Source organism: Anabrus simplex, chromosome 2, assembly GCF_040414725.1.
Source record: "Anabrus simplex isolate iqAnaSimp1 chromosome 2, ASM4041472v1, whole genome shotgun sequence".
Classification (NCBI taxonomy): Eukaryota; Metazoa; Arthropoda; class Insecta; order Orthoptera; family Tettigoniidae; genus Anabrus; species Anabrus simplex.
The window spans coordinates 44035196-44054441 of NC_090266.1; the positions used below are offsets into that span (position 1 = coordinate 44035196).

The 19246-nt window shown below is 40.3% G+C and overlaps 1 protein-coding gene across 3 annotated transcripts in view; it reads right to left on the reverse strand.

Moving 5' to 3' along the window:
• The window catches only part of Stat92E (Signal transducer and transcription activator Stat92E), a 522273-nt gene that overhangs the window by 74305 nt on the left and 428722 nt on the right, over window positions 1-19246 (reverse strand). For all 3 annotated transcript variants that reach the window (XM_067140262.2, XM_067140261.2, XM_067140263.2), the window contains exon 15: window positions 2596-2751. In XM_067140262.2, the coding sequence (XP_066996363.1) occupies window positions 2596-2751 (156 nt within the window). The remainder of the gene's footprint in view (window positions 1-2595; window positions 2752-19246) is intronic.

The window sequence follows — 19246 nt, forward strand, 5'->3', positions numbered from 1 at the left end:
ACATATTGATTTGATTTGTTTATTTATCAATAGAGTTATTAATTCTCCAATTACAGATGATATACATTCAAATAATAATATTAACAGCACTTACTACTACTACTACTACTACTACTACTTATAACTAAGCAATATATAATATATACATATTTACAAAGCACATACGGAAGAAAAGAAACCATGAAAACAGAAAAGTGTTTACCATATGAAATGATCGAAGGAAGGAAGTATAACTTTCAGTTACCAAATGCACAAAACAAGTTACAAGGAACAACACACTGTCTATGAAGCGTCCATTAGATGTCTGCGAATTTCGCTAGCTGACGAGAGAAATACATCCATCCCGCTAATTTAGTTCAGGGATCTTAGGGCCTGCATAAACCAAGAGTTCCTGTGTGATTCTGTTCTGCACCTGGATAAGTGAAAGGTGACAGCCTGTCGGGTGTTGCGAGAAGGAACATGAATTGAGAGCAACTGGAGTAAATTGGGACATTCAAGGAAATTACTGATACATTTATGTATGAAACGTACGTTGACATACCTGCACCTAGTTTTAAGAGACTCAATTCACATGTTTGTACAAAACAAATTATAATCTATCGATGATAGCTTGATACCCAAACACTTTTTACTCATCCATTTTGAGCATCTGATCTGTACTCGCTCTAAGGCATTAACTAAGTATTGCTGTGAGGGGATCCACACTTCAGAGCAGTACTCTAGACTAAGTCGTATAAGCGAGAAAAACAGGGTTTTCAAAGGGGACACAGATTTAAAACAAACACTTGCAATTTCTTTTGAGGAAGCGTAACGCTTTAAATGCCTTGTTAACGATATTTAACACATGCTCATTGAAAGATAGATCATTTTGTTTACTAAAAATAACACCAAGGTCGTTAATAATATTAACAAGCTTTACTTCTTGATCCTTTATATGATAATTGAATACACTGACTTGCAAGGAAATTGCACTGCACTTTGAAATATTTAGGGTTATATGCCACTTTTTGCACCAATCACTAATATTATTCATATCAGACTGTAACAATTCACAGTCACTCATCTTTTCAATTACCCTGTAAAGTTTAAGGTCATCAGCATAGAGCAGGTAGTTGCTTGAATGGATTTGTGATGGCAGATCATTAACAAATAAAAGGTAACACAAAGGTCCCAGTAGTGAACCTTGTGAAACACCAGAAATAGGCTGATAAGAATGAGAAATGATACCCTCTTATTTTACTGAATATCTCCTGTCATAAAGATAGCATTTAAACCATTCAAGCAAGCTTCCATGAATGCCATGTGCTGACAACTTAGTCAGAAGAGCATTATGATGCACAGAGTCAAAAGCCTTGGAAAAGTCCGTGTACACGGCATCAACCTGTTTGCAATTGTCCAGAGCGCTAGATATGAAGTGGGAGTACACAGCAAGATTGGTGTTAGTTGAGCGTTTCTGGACAAAACCATGCTGGTTAATATTAATTAAACCACTGACTGCACTGTACAAGGCTTTGTACACAACTCTTTCCGCTACTTTGGAAATGAGTGAAAGAAGAACTACTGGTCTGTAATTGACAAATAAAGATCTGTCACCATTCTTGAAGACTGGAATAACATATCCTATCTTCCATTCGGACGGGAAATTGCCTGCAAGAAGAGACCAGTTGATTATCATGGCTAGTGGGGTTGCCAGCTCCTCAGCACACTCACGTAACACAATTCCTGGAATGTGATCTGGACCACATGACTTCTTCGTATCCATCGACTTCAGTACGGCGTCCTTAAGAGCGCTGTGTCATAGAACAAGTCAACTGCGGCATCAAGGGATGGACAGGATTCGAGCAAGTTCCACGGACAGCTGGATAAGATATTTTGCAGATGAGGAAATACGAATAATGATTTTGTAGTCTGTGGTAAGCGAGGAACACGGGAAATATGAAGTCTGAGCTCAAGCGCAGAATGATCTGATTGTACTGACTGTTCTGTTGCTTCACACGGGGTATTATTAGCGACCTTTTCAGACACGAAAGCAAGGTCCAGGAAGTTATTTCCTCATGTTGGAAAACCGCAAACTTGGCGAAGGTTAAATTCATTGGTGATTTCTAAAAGAAAACAGGCTTCCTCATTGATATGGGTGAGGATAGGATTAATAGATCCCGAATCGTCTGAGGCCCAGGCTAATTGGCTTGTATTGAAATCACCGCACACGATAATAGTGTAATTTTGTTTTGCTATACGATCGATTTGAGCCAGGGTTTCTCGGAAGTCTGTGAGCCGTACTTTCACCTCGTCCGGGGGGCAGGTAACAGAAGACTATGTATAGCGCTTGGCCAGGGGAAGGGGTGGCATTCACAACAACACATTCCCAGTTTCCCGCAAGATCGGGTCGTTGCACTGCAGTGTAAGAGTTCACTGCTATTAAAACCCCACCTCCCTTGTTCTTACTAGTAATGATATTTTGCCTATCTTGTATAAAATCATCCACCCAGGTAGCAAAACCTACTTCAATACTTTCCATCATACTCTTTTGAGTTGTTAGTACCATGAATTCGAATAAAGTAAGTGAATCACAAGTTCACGGAATGGAACACTCACCTGAAAACGGGGTGTAGTATTTTGCAAACGCTTGCTCTTTGGGTATATCTGGATAAAGATATACCAAGTGCTGTAGATCAGAGATTCGATCTGCCAAACTTCGGATAGCAAAATCTTTACTAGTGAATGGCTGAAGCATGAACACCTCTGTTTGATCTGGAAGAAAAATCATTACATAACAAGTACAATCTATACCAGTGTTATATCAGTGTGTATGTAAAGAAACTTGAGCAGAAGGCACAGAATTAATTAATTTTAAACACATTCCCTTTCACAACTTAATTGCAGTATAATGCCTGAAAGAGCTATACTGTTGGAAGAATACTATGGCAAAGATTAGCTTAGTGAGCAAGTTCTTCAGACAGTACAGAGTATTCTCTCCTTCATGGAAGTATCAATAGATGAAGTAAATGAAATGGCGTATGGCTTTTAGTGCCGGGAGTGTCGGAGGACATGTTCAGCTCGCCGGGTGCAGGTCTTTTGATTTGACTCCCGCAGGCGACCTGCGCGTTGTGATGAGGATGAAGTGATGATAAAGACGACACATACACCCAGCCCCCATGCCAGCGGAATTAACCAATGAGGGTTAAAATTTCCGACCCTGCCGGGAATCGAACCCGGGGCCCCTGTGACCAAAGGCCAGCACGCTAACCATTTAGCCATGGAGAACAGATGAAGTTTATAACAGAAACAGATATGACGACGTGCTCCCTAACTGTACACATTGACCAGACAACAGTACTATATTACTAACATGTCCAACAACACGACTACAAAGAGGGAGCATCTGCACCTATTTAAAATCTTATAACGAGATTAGTACCAAGGAAACTAATGACACACACCACAATATTTCGATGTAAATCATCCAACATTTTCATCTGTATGAATGCACAACATAAACAATTCACATCATTGAACATTCTTGAATGCCTGGTACAAACATACCTGTGAACATATACAATGCTTTACCAACATTAATATAACTCCAAAGTGTACCGCAAGAATACTGTGAACATTTTATGTTATAGAATATTGTATTTTAATGTACTATGTGTTATTAGTTTTTATCACATCCATTTCTTGGAATATTCTAGAATGCTTGGTATGAACATACTCATGAACATATGCAATGATTTACCAACATGAATTAAACTCCAAAATGTACCTCAAGAATGCTATAAACATTTTAAGTGTAGAAATTATATTTTAACTAATTATCTGTTAATCACAAACAGTACACCAGAATTTTAAGTAACGCATACATGTCATAAAATACCGACGCTTGTTTTTTAAACCAGAGGAGAGACAATATCATCGTATATTTTAATATTATCACTCATATCATGTGACATTCTTCATTATATTTAGTAATGTTTTAAAATTATACGTTAAGTTAACTTTAGATCTCATGACCAGCTGAAGATGACCTCCGTGAAGGTCGAAACCGGTACTGCCTAGTAACAAGACATAATAAAGTATTGATTAGGTGGACGGTACCCATTCTTTGCAATTGTAAATAATGTTAAATTTTCCTGCATCTATTGTTCCTCTATTATTTATTTGCATCGAATGTCAAAAAATCACTAGTCCTTGGCCACAATTTTCCTGCATTGATCGTTTATCAGAAAAATATACGCAAACGTATGTTTCAAATTTAAAGCGGCACAGAGCAGTGGCAATCTGTTACGGGAGAATGCACACGCTACAAGCGATTAGGAGTTTCTAGGCTTGAGTAAGTTTCTGGGCTGGAGCAAGAGGTTCATGTAGGCTGGACTGCACTGCGCAGATTATTTACGCACAACCAGACTTTATAGGTCTAACCACGCCCATGAGCCCCCTGGCGCCAAGGCTCCTGTTCGAAGCGCCAAGCTGCCATTGTGCTGTTTCGTTTCATTCTGAGGGGACATGTGCTGTGTCTTGGTCGTGTGCGACGATTACAATTTTATCTACAATTTGTAATTACATTGCATTTCTCGTTTTAGTTCCTGTGTATTATTATTATTCATGACATGTCATGCCCCATGAAGAAAAGCAGGGCAGTGTGTGGTATTGTTGCAGTGATGCACAACTCCCAATGATTTTACACGTCATTTGTCCTCTTTTCTTCTAATGCTTTCGTTTAACAAAGCTAACATATAATCTAAAACGTGCTAAAATCAACCTTTTTGATTATTCGCTGCACTAATGCTTCGTAACTGACCAATAAATGCTGCTGGCTTCAAATCAAACTCAGGGTTTGTCCCTGGTGGACAGCGCGGCGCAATGTACCTCAGCACGGACAAGCTTAAGCCTCTATAGCATCAGGTAGCATGCTCGCCAGTATCAGTCCCAGGGAGTTGCACAAGAGTAGCGAGTCCCCTACCGAGAAACAGTTCCAAATGTCCCCATTAGATTGCGCCACTCTGTGGAGATTATTTAATTCCTACTTTCCCTCCTCTCGCAAAGAAAATTTAATTTCCAATTTTTAAATTTACAATTTTTGCCATACGTCGCACCGACGCAGATAGGTCTTATGGCAACGATGGAATAGGAAAGGGCTAGGAGTCGGAAGGAAGCGACCATGGCTGGAATTAAGGCAGAACCACAGCATATGCCTGGTGTGAAAATGGGAAACCGCGGAAAACGATCTTCAGGCCTTCCGGCAGTGGTGTTCGAACCCACTATCCCCCGAATGCAAGCTCACAGCTACACGACCCTAACCGTGCATCCAACATGCTGGGCAATTTATTTTCCATGCCATACCACACCACCCACAATATTACCAACATCTTGCTTCAATGAAAAGCAGGAGGGCAAATTTTCAATTCAAGTGAGGCAAGAGTAACTGTGCCAAGCTGAGTGGCTAGGACGGGTTGAGGCACTGGCCTTCTGACTCAAACGTGGCAGTTTCGATCCTGGCTCAGTCCGGTGGTATTTGAAGGTGCTCAAATATGTCAGGCTCGTGACTGTAGATTTACTGGCATGTAAATGAACTCCTGTGGGACTAAATTCCGGCACCTCTGCATCTCCGAAAACCGTACAAAAGTAGTTAGTGGGACATAAAACCAATAACATTATTAATAAGAGTAACTGTAGTTATAGCGTATAATTAGCCTCTTATTTCCTTAGGTCAAAATGCTGGTTAATAGAGCAAACGCCTGAAAAGCCTTACATCTGATATGTTTTTGACATTTTTGACATGCTCTATTGGTGAAAAATATCTAATTCCCTCCATGGGAATTTAGAATTTTCCATTCTAAATTGCTAGGCGGGCAATAATTCCATTGTGGAGATTTATCTCCCGTATGCAGTTATCAGACTGTGCCTCTTATAAGGGCTTCTGATAAGTTCACCTGCATACACCCCAGCGTCAGTGGGTAGGGTCTCTCACATCCCACTCTGATGAGTCTAGTGTCAGACCTAAGACAAAACGCTGGTTAATAGAGCAAACGCCTGAAAAGCCTTACACCTGATATGTTTTTGACATTTTTGACACGCTCTATTGGTGAAAAATATGTAATTCCTTCCATGGGAATTTAGAATTTTCCATTGGTGATCTTTAGTGAAACCTTCGAGGAACACCTCCATCTCAACGAAGTGCTTGAAAGGCTGTGTAAAGCAGATCTAACCCTCAAGGCCACCAATGTTTCCTTCACACAACCCCAGATGTCCTTCTTAGGCCATATTGTGTCGGGGAGGGGTGTCTCAATCGATCAGTCTCGTACTGCCGCCGTCCAGAATTTTCCCCCTCCAAAGGACGTCAAGGCCGTAGCCAGATTCATTGGCATGGTTAATTTTTTTTTTGCAAATTCATTCCCAATTTTGCTGAACGTGGAGCCCCATTAAATGCCTTGAGAAGAAAGGATGCCAAATTTGTGTGGGGTGATGCCCAGCGCGAAGCCTTCATGGACTAGAAATCCGCCTTATGTAACGCTCCTGTACTGGCTATGCCAGACTTTTCTAAACGCTTAATCCTTCAGACTGACGCCTCTTCCTCAGGCATATCCGGTGTTCTTCAGGAATTTCACGAAGGGCGTCATCCTATTTCTTATGCTTCGTGTGCCCTGAATCCTGCTGAGCGAAATTATTCCATTTAAGAGTTGGAAGCCTTAGGTGTTGTCTTCTCTTTAGAACGCATCAGAATGTACCTGGAACATCTTCCTTTCAATCTGGAAACTGATAATCAGGCGTTGAGTTGGGTACTGGCCAAGCCGCGAAGGATCGGTCACCTAGCACGTTGGGCAGTGCGCATCTCAGCCTTCCAATTTGAAGCCAGCCACATTCGTGGCACGGAAAACGTTGTGGCTGATGGTCTCGGTAGGATGTTCTATCCGGGGAGCTCTGACCCTCAATCAGAGCTGCCAGACCCCTCTTCCAAACAAGTATAAGCTCTTGTCAATGTAGGTCCCACTGACTCTCCCTTCCTTTTCAAGGATATAACCGAACATCAACAGGACGATGCCGAGTTAAAAGGTATTATCGACAGGATTAAATCCAGTGAGCTTGTTAAGCCCTACATTCTTAAGAATGGTGTCCTGTGTTGTCCTGCTCGCGGTCGAAGGGACCCCAAAATTGTAGTCCCAACGAACCTGGTCCCGGCTCTCTTCAAATATTTTCATGAATCCCCAGTGGGTGGTCATCTGGGCATTTTCAAAATGAGAGAGAAAATTCAAAACAACTTCATTTGGAAATCCATGGATAGTGAGATCCGTACCCTTCTCAAGTCCTGTAAGATTTGTAACATCAGTAAACCTGCCCCGAATACTCGTCTAGGTCTCTTGTCTTCCGAGCAAACTTCTCGCCCAATGGAGAGACTGTTCATAGACTAGATTGGTCCTTTCCCAAGATCTCGGAATGGTCATCGTTTCATACTTGTGTGTGTTGACGCCTTTTCGCGTTTTACATGGCTGTTCCCCACTCGTATGGCTAACACCAACACCACCATCTCGTGCTTGAAACAGTCATTCGCTTCATTTGGACCCTGTCAATTTTTGGTAAGTGATAATGCATGAGCCTTTACTTCTGTCCAGTTCCAGAATTTCTGTTTTGATCTATCCATTGCTCATTACCCGAAGCCAAATTATGCTGAGAGAGTGAATCGTAACCTGCGATCTGCCCTCATCGCTTATCACTCCTCAGACCACTCCAAGTGGGATTCATCAATAAATTGGTTGTCGTTTGCATTTAACACTGCTGTCCATGAAAGCCACAAGCAAACCCCTGCTTCGTTAATGTTGGCTTTTACTACAAATTCTCCTCTATCTAATCTGTGGTCAATTAATGATCTTCTGCCCGATGATGCCAGCCCAGAAAAGATCTGAGCTAATTGGCACCGTGCACGAAAGAACTTGAAGGTTTATTACGCTAAGGTCCAGCGTAATTACAACCACGGGCGAAGACCGCACGATCTGTCTGTGGGTGACCAGGTGTTTATTAAAACGCACCCCGTCAGTAGTGCTGCAGACCATGTTATCAGCAAGTTGGCTCCCAGATTTCGAGGTCCCTGCACCATCTTAAAGTTCCTTACCCCGGTGACATTATTGGTGAGCGATCCCGAAAGGAAAAGGATCAGCAGAGTCCACCTCTCCCAGTTCAAGGTATCTTAAGTCAGGAAGGGAGGGGTAAATACCATTGTTGGTGACTATGTAGGTTTGGTTGTAAGCTATTTGTAAGAGTTTAGTTATATGATAATGATAAGTTTATTGTAAGGTATTTATAAGGTAATAATTAGTTTTGTTGTAAGTTAGTTGTAAGTAATTGTGTAGGTAAATACTTTAGGTATCCTCTAGTGTAATGGATTTAGTATTATAAGTTAGGTAGGTTTTAGTTTAGGGTCACTGCTTGGAATTTATTCCCCTTACTTTCAGGTTTACCCTAAACTCCTGTAGTTTCCTTTCACCCTCACCGTAAACTTGTCAAATGAATGAATTATAGTGCTTACCCCGGGGCTAGTGCCCTAATATCCCTGGTGTGCGAGGGGGACTCCCTACTGCATACTCATTAAGCCACCCATTGGGTGACTCTACGCAAGATCCTCGAGCCCAGCAGCATACCTTTACCTCATGTATTCCCTTGTCTGCTGTGGTTTGTTTATGTTACAGTGGCTGCAGTGACCAGCTTCTTCTGACGGCAACCTGAAGTGCCAAGTGGGGAGGCGCACTCCGTGCCTTGGGCGCTACCATCCAGCACCACGATCCTGTGACGAATGGCCTAATGGTGGCAGTCTGACTAGACGGTGTCTCACCCATCTGCTTATTTGGTGGAAGATACCACTGGACTGCAATTTACATAGCTACCTGGGTTGGAATGAAATTGAATGGAGGCTGACGACAAACAGCCGTGTCATCAGCCACATCATCAGCAAGACCCTGTGGCCTAGCTGTGCTGTGACTGGTGTAAAAAAGTGGTGCAAGATATTTAGTCCATAACTTCACCTAAAAGGAGGCCTTGAACACTGTTTGACAAGAAAGCAAGAAGGTTCTGGATTACTAACAATGGGCAGAAGGAATGAGTGTACATCCTTTGGTGGACAGAGTAGAAATTGTCAAAGCAATTGTAAAAGGTTCAGAAGGCATTTTGAAGTGTAGTGTGACTATCCATATGGACTTTTGTGTGATATTTATTGAATAGGTGGATCTATGAACACCTTTATTATTTCTGAAAATTATTGGTAAATCGTAAACTCCAGGCTAGGACCTTTGTTGTAGTGACAGTTTGTTTTGTTTATTGTTAGAAAGTCAATTTCAAGAAATCATGATTGTTAGGGTCATGTATCTTTACTATCTATACTGTGTGAGAACTTTTTTTGATCGCTTTCTCCCCAGTTAAATTATGTTAATGGTCGAGCGTGGCTCGACTTTCAGGGGGAGGAAGATGTCACAGGTGTAGAATATATTGGAAGTGGAATGTCCTTAGAGGAAATTTTATTTGTAAACCTTGTTAAGTAGTACTTACTGTATGATCTGAAGTGTGGTGGTATAATGTTTTATTTGTATTCCATGTAACGACCTAACCTGTACAGTGTAATATTTTGGTAACATATGGTATTTGTAAATAGTAGATTTCATTTCTATACTTACTGGAACTGTCCAGAAAGTTGTCACATGAATTTTTGAACAGAGTGTGTTGCCTTTTGTTGGTTATGTATTCTAGAAAGTATTTTCTGACTATTCTGGAAAAGGAAGATTCGTGATCCTATGTATTCGAGGAAGTATTTTAACATCGCGACTGAAGTAATAGTTGTGATTGGTGAATCTGGGTAGCGATACATGGGCCCCTACGTTCTGATTGGCTACTCCAAGGCCAGAGTTCCCCTTTTAAAGAGAGCGAGGCAGCATTTCGTGGTCTGTCTGTGGTCTGTGAGCGGTCTGTCTGTCAGTCTTCGATCTCTTGACCGTCTGAAAGTTTTGATGTCGTCAGCGACGCCTCGCTACCGGGAGGGGCCACCTTTGGGTAAGCACTCTCGATTTCAGTTCCACCTTTAAATTTCCTGTAATGTTCGCTTGCCTTTTCATATAGGAGTCTGCCCTAACCTCACCTAGATTCGCCACTCAATTGTTTCTGATGCCTTAGCTTTTCAGCTGGGGTTGCCTGTTTGTTTTCGAGGCATTTCCCATTCCTTGTTTCGCTAAACATGTAAATTATAGTTTTATATATTTACCTTGGGGTTTTGCCTCTAGTAGTTCAGTGTCACTTGATGTACGCCAGAGTTTTGAAAGGTACGTTTAACTTCACTGCAAATTGTAATTGCATATTACGTTTATTCCTACCTTCTAAATTGTATTGTACAAACTGTTTGGTAACTAGATATATTGTATTTGCTTGACTCTTTGAACTTGTAGGAAGCTACTGTCAAGGAATGTGTATTAATAATTGGTGTGACCCAGAACATGTAAGTTGTATTTTACTATAGTTATGTGTCGGTACCTTCAGCACGGCTGAATTTGTTCAGATTTCATTTGTAAAGTCCTTTTGTAAATAATATTTTTGAAAATTAAGGATCACGGTTGATTATTTCAGAAATTGCAACCTAAGCCATCTCCATGCCCTTGGTAGGTTCCCAGCTCCTTTCGATTTTCCTGGTTTATTTTCATCTAGTTGGCTCTACTGATATTTACTAATGTTGTTATCGGCGGAGCTCCGCGTAGTTTCAGCCGATGTTTCACTAAGTATGTAGTGGTTTTTGGTACTGTGTAACTGAACTTACTTTCCTCCGTTTACTGTGTTTAGTGTAGCCGCTGTTACTTGGGTAGTAAAATAACTAACGAAGTACGGACATAAAATGCAAGCTAGCACAAGGAAGGCCTTTCTTAAGAAAATAAATTTGCTCACTTCGAATATTCATATAGGAATTAGAAAAATGTTTTTGAACACTTTTGCTTGGAGCGTGGCATTGTATGAAAGTGAAACATGGACGATAACTAGCTCAGAAAGAGAACAGAAGCTTTTGAAATGTGGTGTTACAGAAGAATGCTGAACGTGAGATGGATAGATCGAATCATGAAGAGATACTGAATCGAATTGGACAGAGGAGATCGTTGTGCTTAAATTTGACAAGAAGAACAGATAGAATGATAGGAAAGACACCCAGGACTTGTGCAGGTGGTTTTTGAGGGCAGTGTTCGGGGTAAGAATGGTAGCAGTATGAATATGACAAGCAGATTAGAGCAGAAGTAGGGTGCAGAAGTTATGTAGAAATGAAAAAATTAGCACAGGATAGGGTGGCTGCATCAAACCAGTCTATGGACTGATAACTCAAACAACATGTTCCTAATCCAGATATAGACTACCGTGTTCACGCAAAACTCTTCAGATTGGGCCGATGACCTAGATGTTAGGCCCCTTTAAACAACAAGCAGCAAAAAAACTTCACTGTACCACACAACACAAAATACATTTCTAACTTCTGAATGGAATACAAGCACAAATAGGCTCAATCTTTCCATAATCATGCAATTGTGGAGATGGCTCTTACCTAAGTTGGAAATCACATTTGCTTCACAAAGGATGACGAATAACATTTTCCGGGCTAAGGAAAATGTAATCGTACTAAGAGATAATAGCGAAAATTTGATGACGCGATAAGCAAGGTATTTTTATATACATTTAAATACTTTTAACAAAAGAAAAGGTAGTCTGAGTAGTAGTCTTTTTTCGCAAAAGGTCTCTAAAGTTAGTTAGTTTGGTTTATTTATTTAAGGAACTGGACGAGATTAAGAGAAGATATTCTGATTTATGAGAGGTCTAGAAAATTATAGCAGACTATAAGAAGAAAGAAGAGAGCAGAAACATTTTAAAGGATAACTAATTTTAAAAATGTTATTTATTATTTATGATTTTACGATTTTAGGATAAGGACTATTTTATAGATGTTATCAATTATTTTACAAATTGATTTATTTAAGGATTTCCACTAAATGACAAGTAAATGTTAAATTTGGACAAGAAGAAATATTTATTCTTTAAGATGCAAATAAGGACATAAATTAACATATAGAGATTAATTTAATTTAATAGAATGTTGCCAGCATAGCCCGCGCGCGCGTTAAAGTTGTGTCGAAATCCACATAACTATGAAATACAGAGCTTCATATGTTATAGTTCGAGTATGGCCTGTGGATGAGTTTTATTATTTTTGTTTATTTTACTTTTATTTATTTTTATTATTTTATTATATCTTAGATGTAGTGTGATACGAGTTAATAATGCATATACAAAGTGCATTGACAATAGACTGAAAAACAATTAGTTCGAAAGTACAGAGTTACACAACACATTTTCTTACTTTCTTACTTCACCTTACCTTATTCCAGCTCAAGTATCCATGTTACAGCACTCTGACACTAGGCATTGTCACCAGAAATATCCCCATCACTCGACTCCTCACTGTGGCTGTCGTCTCACAGATTTATGACAATATCATCCCTGACTATGTCCAATACCATGTCCCTTTTGTAACCATCCTCTTGAAATTTTTCAGCATGTGACACACAAGCCTTCCACTCCTGTTCGGTTACTTTATCCAGCTCCTCTTCCATTAAAGATTGGACGTCAGCTAGTTTGAACGTTTTGTTCCTTTTCCCTACAGCAGCTTTAACTTTTCCCCAAACCAGCTCTTTGGGGTTATACTGACAGTGATAGGTGGCAGGCGAACAACGGTATGATCCCTCCTGTCAGAAAGTGTATCAATTTCGTACATTTTTACCTTTGGCTTGACTAGTTTCACAAGAGACAACAGTTCGACTATGGTGTGATTGCTATCATGAGGAATATTCCTAGCAGATAACCACGATATAATATCAGCTTTTCATGTGTTCTTTGTAGGGATTCGTTCTAGCTGTACTGAATGGTAGCTGGCATTGTCCATTACAATCACTGCGTCTTTGATGTTCCTTTCGTCAAGAGCGTTTAAAAACTACAAAACCTAATCTTTAAAAACCATAGCGTTCATATCAGTGTGGTAGTCATCACTGGTCGATTTCACCTTCGGCCTGAAAACCAATTTATATTTCTGTAGAAAACCAGTGTGACTGGAACCTACGTGACAAACAATAATTCATCTACCTTTCCCCACAGGAACTTTTAAACCTCCTGAACCCTCTTTATCTTGCCAGATTTTCAATGGAGTGAAATTCTGATGAATATAAGTCTCATCTAAATAATATATATATATATGGGGCGAAGGGCCCTTATTCCTCAGAAGATGCATTTTATCAAAAACATTATTCTGGCTCCATTAAAAATCTTCTCCAGTCGTTGCTTTTTAAAAAAAAATACTTGTACCCCACAGGCTTCAGTATCCTGCACAATGAAGTAATTCCCCATTTAATTTTACATCTCTTTCTAAATCACCGCGTAATTTGTTCAGTGTCGGGTATTCACCCTTTACGTAATAACTGAGGAGAGTTGTTCTTGTTACATCCTTATGGAATCCGCCAATTGCCTCTGATATACAGTTCTCTTTGATTCATTTGTGCGGTGATATGAGGTGGAAACAGGTGACTGGGTACTGTCTTTACCTTCCTTTACTACACGCTGAACTGCTCGCGTACGAACTTCACAAGCTTCCTACACTCTCTGCTGCACTTTATACACACTCACTAAAGGGCCATTATTTTCTTCTTCCTTGTGAAAATATTCATGAATATTGCTGATCATTTTTCTACCCGGGCTCCGTATCTCCTTCCTCTTTGCCATTGTAAGATGTATAGTGCAGTTATTACACACAACAACAACATAGTGCAACGCAAATAGAAATAATAGAATAGAAACAAACTAAAGTCACATTACATGCCACGGACACGGTAATCGAAGAATGCTGTACAGGAGGCGGCAAGAATTACTCATAAAACAATAATAATCCTAAAACAAACTTGTCAAACAAGCTCTTTGTAATACCCACACGCACATTGTAAGACTGCCCGGCAACGCAGCAGTTCATAGAGCGAGACAAACTCCCCGGGCGACTGAGTAGTTCTCAGCGCCACCGTTAAGCGATCTTTTGTCTGGTTGGGCAGTGACTTGCTGCCCGCAACCCACTTCCCCTGACAGCATGTAGGCCACCCGCCATCAGAGCAGGAAAGACCTATAATACAAGTCAAATATATGTTACGATCACCCCTGAAATTAAATACTTACACAAAATTACATCTTTACGAGTGCTCACACTAAACACTGGGAACACGTTTTGTGATCGTATAAAACAAGGAAATTAAGCAGAATATGCCTCCTGAAAAGACTGATAGTATCGTTTCTGAGTTGAACTTGTTACGAAAACAACTAAAAATTCTAAATCGCTCACAAATTCATCACAAAATTCCACGAGTTTCAGAACTACCGCCAATGTTACTCACACCCACACACAAATGCCTTTCACAGCTGCTACGAAGCATGATGCAGTTACTAAAGTTGTTATATATAAATTCACAGCCTACTACTTTTCACGGATTTCTTTTCTTCAAAATCACAGCCTGCTACTTGTTTGGAAATATCTCAGTGAATGAAGTAGCAGTTGAAGTTGAACAGGTGACAAAAGCGCGGTGATAATCGATAATGTGATTATTTCAAACACTGCATCTCGTATTACCAGTTTCTAACTTTCTAACTTTCAATTACTAGCTACTATCGAAAGTCAAACAAACCCGATTTGACTGCAGAAAGCGAAACCAAGCGCGGATATTCAAAATCCGTTCAATAACATTCATCTGTACAAAACACTCAAAATATGTACATTTTATGGAAAAACCGGAATACTTGGCAGGTATGCAATACCAATCAAAGTTGAAGGGTCATGCTTATGGTCAATAAAAGCACAATCCTGTGACCATATTACGACAGGGGATCAAATATACACAGGATTTTATTTTTCATTTAAATTAATTTATTGAAAAACACAAGGCAATTACAGTTTATTTTTCTGCATAAATTCCTGCTTTGGAAATCCATTTGTCCCAGTGTATGGGCAGCTTGTTGATTCCCTCATTGTAAAAAGAACAGCGTCGTGTCACCAGCCAGTTGCACACTAAGTCTTCTACACTCTCATAATCTTCAGATCGTTGCCCTCCTAGAGCTTCCTTAAGCGGTCCGAACAAATGAAAATCGCAGGAAGTCTGGGCTGTAAGGAGGATGATCAAGTCTAGTCTAGTGCATTTCCTGTAGCTTAGAGATAAGAGCTGCAGTATGAGGCTGCGCATTGCCGTGGAGGAGGATGACCCGTCGAATCGGTTAGTCTCTTATGGCGACGATGGGATAGGAAAGGCCTAGGAATTGGAAGGAAGTGGCTGTGGCCTTAATTAAGGTACAGCCCCGGCATTTGCCTGGTGAGAAAATGGGAAACCACGGAAAACCATCCTCAGGGCTGCTGACAGTGGGGCTCGAACTGGCTATCTTCCGGTTACTGGATACTGGCCGCACTTAAGCAACTGCAGCTATCGAGCTCGGTTGCAAGAACCTTGCCAACTAACAGTTGAGTCTTGGCTTTCAATGTTGCTGCTTCCCCTTTCCTCCGCCAATCCTTACTGGCTCCTTTGGATTCGGGAGTGTAGTGGTGGACCCATGTTTTGTCACAGGTGACGATCTGACTGAAAAATGCATCACCTTCTTCCGCAAACCTTGCTGTAAGCCTCTGACAGACCTCAAAATGTCTCAACTTCAGATTTTCGGTCAAAAGGCGAGGGACCCATCTGGATCACACTTTACGGAACTGTAGGTCGTTTGTGACGATTGCTTGACAGCTCCCATAACTTATTCAGACTTGTCCTGCAATTTCTGATACTCTCGCCTGTCGATCGTCATCAATAACGTCTTTATTACGTGTTATCTCACTTTTGGTCCGTATTGAAAATTTACAATTCAAAAAAACAATAAAGGTGTTTTTTTAAATTTTAACTGATAGTCTGTTTATCTAACCACTATAAGTGAAAATAAAAGTATTAAAAAACACCTTTATTGTTTTTTGAATAACGTCTTTAACCGCACAAATGTTTCACGCCTGTAATGCTGGTCCAAGGACGATTACCGTGTTGCTGATCTTCCACACGTTCTCGCCTTTCCGTGAACATTTTATGCCAGGCGAACACACGCGTCCTTGACAATGTTGGATCACCGAACTGTGCAGTCAATTTCAAGCAAATTTCTGCCGCTGTAACTCCTTCACGAGCAAGAAATTTTATAATTATGCATTGCGCAGTGGAGGGGTGCACCTGTTGCTCCAACATCATGAGTGTTACTGACAAAACGGGGCGAAATATCTAACAGCACGCCCTCCCAACTCCTAACGGTCTCACCTAAGCATAGCAGAAGCGCGGGGCCAGTCCTACCAACTCTTGATGTTCAGAAACAAAAATCCCGTTTATTGGATCGCTCTTCATACATTACACAATAGCTTGCTTGTGTAATGTTCTGTATGTATGTTTATTGATATTATGCTGCTTCTGGTAAGATTCATAAATCACTTAACATGAATTTACCATACATCCATTTCACAGTACAAACCTTCACGTCTTTCAGTATTGTCTGCAGGCCTCAATCAACGAATCAACCTAGGAACTTCATAAACCCCTATTCACAGCTAGCATTAGAGCTTGACAAAAAATATGACTTATGTGCTTATCACGATAGCTTTCAGTAGTGTCGCTTACAGCGTGCCACCCGGTCAGTGTCTTGGAAAGGTGAGACATCTGATGAGACCATGGTGCACTCGAGCAAAACGCTGGTAATTTTTTGACGATTGAGTTTCCTTAATTATATTTATCATTAGAGCTCCTTCTGCACGAGTATCTCCGATTTTGAAATAAATAGCTCTAAATTAACCATCACCTCCCAGGCATCAATGTTTCTCCTATCATATGGAACCGAAACAAGGAGTCACCTAGTTAGCCTATTTTAAACACTTCATATATCCCCACATCAGAGAAGCCAGGTCTTACAAAGAAATTTATTTGACAAAATCATTTCCATATTCCCACTTCACAAACACCTACCTGCCAGTTATTGCACCCATCTGTTAGTACGCAGAACTATTCTCACTAATTTCATGTATCGTATGTTATCTCAATCTTATGGCTTTTTGAATCAACTCACCTTTCACTGGCAATAAAGCAAAGTAAGCCATTACAGAACAAAGACACAAGGAATATGGAGCTTGGATGTAACAGAAGGTCTCACTTTGGTGTAATGTAAGTTATTGCAGGACAAGGCTATTATCTGCTGTTGTAATGGAGATAGAAGAATTTCTGGTGACTGCAGCTGCATACAAACAAAACTGGAGGGTTTTCATTTTCATCACGATAGAGAGGGGGAAAAAAATAGAACTGTGAATTAAAAAATGCAGAAGTTGCAATAACTCAGACTTTCTGCTTTACCAGAAGATCTGAATGAACCAGAAAAGAGTAAGTAATCTGCCAACTTAAGTAAGCTCCAACAGTGACAGTGGTTTTAATAATAATGTTATTTGCTTTACGTCCCACTAACTACTTTTACGGTCTTCGGAGACGCCGAGGTGCCGGAATTTAGTCCCGCAGGAGGTCTTTTACGTGCCAGTAAATCTACCGACACGAGGCTGTCGTATTTGAGCACCTTCAAATACCACCAGACTGAGCCAGGATCGAACCTGCCAAGTAGGGGCCAGAAGGCCAGCGCCTTAACCGTCTGAGCCACTCAGCCTGGCGACAGTGGTTTTATACTCAATTTATGAGACAATAAAAAGTATTTGGAAAAATAATTATAAGATTCACCATTTAAATCTGTAAATACGTAAAACTTTAGAACTTAATATTTGTGCCCAATGTTCTAGCATAGACAAATGCATAGGGGTACATAGGAAATAGGTTCCCAAATAATGTAAAAAAAGAGACAACTGAAGAACTCAAGTACAGCACCTTAGAATACCTTAACTAATAAACAATAAAGGATTATATGCTAGAAGAGCCCAGACTAAGTTAAGTCCAAGAGAAGGACTTCCCAAGTGATGGCGCGCTCGCTCACGCTCTCTCTCTCTCTCTCTGTCTCTCTCTCTCTCTCTCTCTCACACACACACACACACACACACACACACACACACACACACACACACACACACACACACACACACACACACACATAGATGGGTGAAGTGTTCAGCATACAACCACTTTACATTGTTCAAGAAAGAATTCAATTTCCAGACTGAGGCTTTTGCAGGAAATCAGTATGAAAATAATGAGTGATAGCTCTAAATCTGTTTTGCAATCTTCAGTGAAAATGGTTTTTTCCTTCTCTATTTTTCAAAAAATAAAAAAAACTGAACATACATAGGTCTGTTGGCAACATAAGAAGAACATTTTAATGATAAACAAGGCCGTTCATGTGGTTTAAGGTTAAGCCCTTAAAATATCAATTACTGTTCAGTCAGGCTACATTAAGAATTTAAACCTGACTGTTACTGACTGTTTATGGCTTAACATGCAACTTTTCAACCAGTTGGCACAGGTTTAATTTTTGGCTCTGTCATGAATTTTAAGACGTCTAAAGCTAAATGCATGCAGCCTCAGGAACACAATGGAGAAAAAAATGTGAGGTAAAAGCTGTCTCACTGCCATCATATATATGGATGGTGATTGCTTCATCCTCAATCCAAATCCAAATTTGTAAGTACAGATCCCACAACTACAGAGATTATTAGACTGACTACACAAGTAACATAAACATAAAGTAAGGCAGGCTGCTGACCTCAAAGTCTCAAACTTATGGATTAATAGCACTGTAAATTCAGATGTATTCAATTTAAAACAGAAGAATTTAAAACTGACAATTTAATCCATTCAACTTGACATTTTGGAGTACTAATACAAACATGAGTTTTTCTGGTTTTTTTTTTTTTAAGGACTGTTTATCAGGAATACCATCCCACGCAACATAGTTTCTGTTAGGCACGTAAATGAGCGAATGATGTGGGTAGATTTGGCAGTTCGAGGAATTAGGACGAGAACTGTCTCAGTGTTTTCACCATGTGAGGGTGCAGATGAGGATGAAGTTGATAACTTTTATAAAGCATTGAGTGACATCATGGTCAGGATCAACAGCTAGCATAGAATAGTGCCAATGGACGATTTCAATGTGAGAGCTGGAAACAGAACTGAAGAATACGAAAACGTGATTGGTAAATGTGGGGAAGATATGGAAGCTAATGGGA